Below are 4473 nucleotides of genomic sequence, written 5' to 3'. Positions count from 1 at the left end.
TTGTGTTTTACTTGCAATATAAGCGCTGTTTTTATCAATACTGCACACAACGGGTGCGAGAAAAAATATAATTCATCAAGGAGAAATTTGAGTTAAGCGTTCTTATTGCAGAGTTGGGCCATATAAACTCGACTGGAAAGAATTTCCATTCCCTCTATACCTACATTGTAATGACTCTATAATTCATAAATATTTAAATATGTTATGCATATAGGATCTGAAATAAATTTAAAATTGATGAATCAAATCGAGAAGTCTAGCGAGGCTACCTGACCTGAGTTAAATAGAAAAGAGTGTTGCCAGATCCCTAATATAACATTATATAAAATTGTATATTATGTACAGCATATTTGTAAATAAAATATTGTTTAAACCAAATAGAAAACTTCGGATTAAGTTTCACGAATCCAATATAAAACGGAAACGAAATATACACAGTGGATCCATTTTAATAATATTTTACTAACAACGCATACGTATGTTTTTTAACAGATATATTTGACCATTGACATACGATGTCCTTGTTGAAGAATTTATATCTGTTAAAAAACATGCGTATGCATTGTTAGTAAAATATTATTAAAATGGATCAACTGTGTAAATATTCGTTTCCGTTTTTAATTTGATTAGTGAAAATTATTCCGAACCTTTCTTTTAGCGTCAAAATGTTATTACGTCCTGTCTATTGTCATAATTCTGACATCAGAATATGTGATATCACACGACATACACTCGTATGATCTGAGTGCCACTATATAACAAGGTAGTAATGTAGATAAGCTTAAGGTGAATGAATATCATATGTTAAACATGTAATATCTAAAAAAGAAAATTTACTTCACCTTTATTTCCTTGACTAGATGAACATTTACCCGAAGAGGAAAGCAATGATTCTGTACAGAAACAGAAGATCTTACACAAAGGAAAAGGTAGAGCGCGTAAGAGGTCAATAGGGTTGGAGGACATTGACATAGACGACGAGGACAACATGTACGTAAACTCTGGTGGAAATTTCAGTGATGTCGACGAGTCAACTTCCATCCCTGTAAAGAGTTTTGGGGCTGTCTTAGAGCAAAAAGAGGCTGACGAACTTCTGGACAAGGAATACCAGGTCAATAACAAACTATATAGATACGATGACTAGACCAATAAGTAGTACATGTATTATTAGTTTATTGACGTATTGACGAGTAGAAAACGAAACACAGTTTCCGATTATAGATACAAAACTTAAATTTTGCATATAAATTCATATGACATACTTGTCTATCACTTTTAATAACTTTTTTCGCGAGATAATATTTAGATAGATATTAAACACCCACACATATCATGTTCGCTTTGATGTCTGATAATTTTCCTGTTGTTGATCTCAATGAGTTGCTTTGTTTTTTTCAGACTTTACTATTTGGTGCTGTTCATCCACATGATGAAGGGAAAAAGGAGTACAACATCCCCAAAAATAGATTCATTTCGACATTTCCGTGTAAATATATATAAATTGTTAAACTTTAAAAAGGTTAAGTTTATGAATATGCATTAGATATGACTGTAAAGTCTATTCAGTATCTTATGTCTGCTTTTTACATGTTAGGAAAACAAACTTTAGAAACCTATTTAGTCGCTAAATGAATCAATGATGTAATTATTGAATGAATACATTATTGAAATGACAGAATACTCAATTTTGCATATTATCCAGACCACGTCCTGATGTGTGTGATAACACATTCACCCTAATTTCTTTGTTTATCTGTAGACGACCACTCCAGAGTAATTCTCAAAGATCAGGAGTCGAAACCGGGATCTGATTATATCAACGCCAACTATATTGACGACGTAATAACTGATTCAACAAATTTTGATATGCAAGTAAAGGCTAACAGAAAAAATACAACAATTTCATATATTTGTAAACAAATAATAATAGAATAATAGAAATGTCTATACCTGTGACATTTCAATCAGATATGTGATCTTAAGGTCCATGTACATGTGAATGCCAGGTTTTATAACAAGTCGGAATAGTTTTCCAATCAAATAATATATTTAAGTTGAAATAATCGGTAAAGGAGATCTCACTGAGGATTTAGCAACCCACTCAGTGACGTGATGTCAAATGCACAGACAAATATTTTTTTTTCCTTTTTGCTGACAGAATATTTGACAAAGTTGTGTCGCTCTAGATTTTTGAAAAAATACGTTTTATTTGTTCTGTAATTGAGAAAACAAAAAAGGTCTGATAACTACTAAGCAATACAACAATACACAGATTTACAGTTTATGATTGTATTTTTAGAGCACATCCAGATCAGAAGTCTACATTGCAGTGCAAGGTATCTAATTTCTCTCATACATGCCCTAGCTTGATTAGATCATAATTAATATAAGTGATATTTATCTTTGATAACTTTTTAATAAGAAATAATATTCTATCACAGCTACATATGTATATTCTTGATCCGCAAGATATTAATTTTCTCCTCTATTTGTAGGAAGACTCATTCGCCAATTAAACTTTTTCATCAACATGTTGACTGTATCATTTGGTCTCCAAACCCATAATACTTCTTTTAAATCCGTTGGTGAAGTCTTTATATATATGAATAAGCAGAGATAACTGGTCTCCAAATAATGATGATAATGCAAGGAGAGGGAAACTTTAGTGTATATCTAGACGATACGTATTCTGATTAAATGCAAATTATAAAGTACGATTTTATTTATTGGACATTTTGATAATAAAATACACTACAAAATAATAAATGGATAATACTATCTTCTATCACTTGACCCATGTCGCGGTTATCAATGATAATTGAAGGTTTTGTGTAGAGTCGTTTGGCACTTGTTAAATAATGTTTGCATTTATTTCAAAATTCATTTCAGTTGATCAGTGAATTAATATAACACGTTCTGACAATGTTTTGAATGTAGGACCAAAGAAAAAGACTTTTGAGGCGTTTTGGTTGATGATTTGGCAGCAAAAATGCCATACTCTAGCTATGTTGGCTAATCTATACGAAAATGGAAAGGTATATTATTAAACTTAAAGATAACCTTAGGTAACAGAGTACAGTAGAAATGGCTTGATCCTAAAAAATAAAGGGCATTTCTCAGATAAACATGGATACCGGATTTATCCTGCACAACACACCTACATATATATGTATATTTATAAACTAAGTTTTGAATAAATTTATTTTAGAAGAATGAATTTTTGTTCAAAAGGTGATTTTCCCAGATTAGGGACTTGTGAAAACCATGGTTACCACATCAACAAAACGCAAAATAAAGTGGAAAAAAACATGAATTTTGACCAAAAGTTTGACCCACGCAAGTAGTATTTTTTTTCTTAAAACCGGTCTTACAATTGAATATCACCTACTCGGTAACAGAAAGAAAACTACATGATAAGCTAGCTTTTATTGTGTAGATACAGATTTGTAAATGGCCTAAAATGTAGTCGCAAACCAAATTCGATTTTTGTTTTTAAATGTGAAGTCTTCATAGTCAACTTCATCATGTATATGCCAATTTTAGTGTTGATTCTTTTTTAAAACGTTGATACATGTTATATTACACGGGTTATTCATTGTAAAAAAATATCACCCATGGCCACCGTACGCTACTGTACACTGCTACCTTAGTATAAGAAATATGCTAAATATTTTTATTTACGAAGTCGTATTCAATAAAATATAAAATTATTCATTTATTACCTATCAAATTTTAATCTTTATTTTAAAAATTATAGCACGAAAGAAAATGTTTTGTGTTTTTTTTATAATATTGTATCTGAAACAATAAAACAGTGTATATAACCAAGTGTTCAATCTTAATATCCTTTAATCAGAACAAATGCTACAAATATTGGCCTAATATGGACGACCCGATCACCACGGCGACATTTGTCATCAACCTGAACTCTGAAAAACAGTACGCCTTCTATGTAATAAGGGTGATTACGCTGAAACATAGACACGTAAGTAAAACATTGATAGTTCTGTAAAGTTAACTAGATTGCAAAATAGATACCAAGTTAACAAATATTTCGTATCATTCCCAAGTTAACTTTATAAATTTGATAATATACACCTGGCTATGAGGGTGAAAGCAAGTGTGCCAGTTGTGTGGATGGAGCTATCTTCTGAGGGGATACACGGGGAAAATAGTAAAAGCCAATGGTCTGACGCACTTTCATCCAAATAGCCGTGTGATAAACCCTTTGTACACAAGACATTCATGGTCCACATTATTTTGTATTATAATTAATAAAAGCGCTCTGGATAGCTTTGCCAAGGTCGATATTTCTATTTCATCTATTCTCTTTCAATGGTTCGTCCATAAAGACTTTGTTAATAATTTCACGATGATTTAATCTCAAATGTAATTATTATTGTACTATTAAATAACGAGATTGTCTTAATCCCCATCGGCAACGCCAAGAAACTTCAAAGGCAACGAGTTTTA

The 4473-nt window shown here is 31.4% G+C and overlaps 1 protein-coding gene across 1 annotated transcript; it reads left to right on the top strand.

The window, feature by feature from the left end:
* Positions 1 to 584: 584 nt before the first annotated feature.
* LOC110460557 (receptor-type tyrosine-protein phosphatase epsilon-like) lies at positions 585 to 3985 on the top strand (the record flags this gene model as incomplete). Its single annotated transcript, XM_021513533.1, has 7 exons — positions 585 to 597; positions 861 to 1111; positions 1399 to 1486; positions 1760 to 1839; positions 2300 to 2336; positions 2938 to 3035; positions 3857 to 3985. Coding segments are annotated over exons 1-7 (696 nt in total), but the record flags the coding sequence as incomplete, so codon positions are not given.
* Between the last annotated feature and the right edge of the window lie 488 nt (positions 3986 to 4473).

This window comes from Mizuhopecten yessoensis, unplaced genomic scaffold (assembly GCF_002113885.1).
Source record: "Mizuhopecten yessoensis strain PY_sf001 unplaced genomic scaffold, ASM211388v2 scaffold10433, whole genome shotgun sequence".
NCBI lineage: Eukaryota > Metazoa > Mollusca > Bivalvia > Pectinida > Pectinidae > Mizuhopecten > Mizuhopecten yessoensis.
This window is presented reverse-complemented; position numbering and strand designations above follow the sequence as displayed.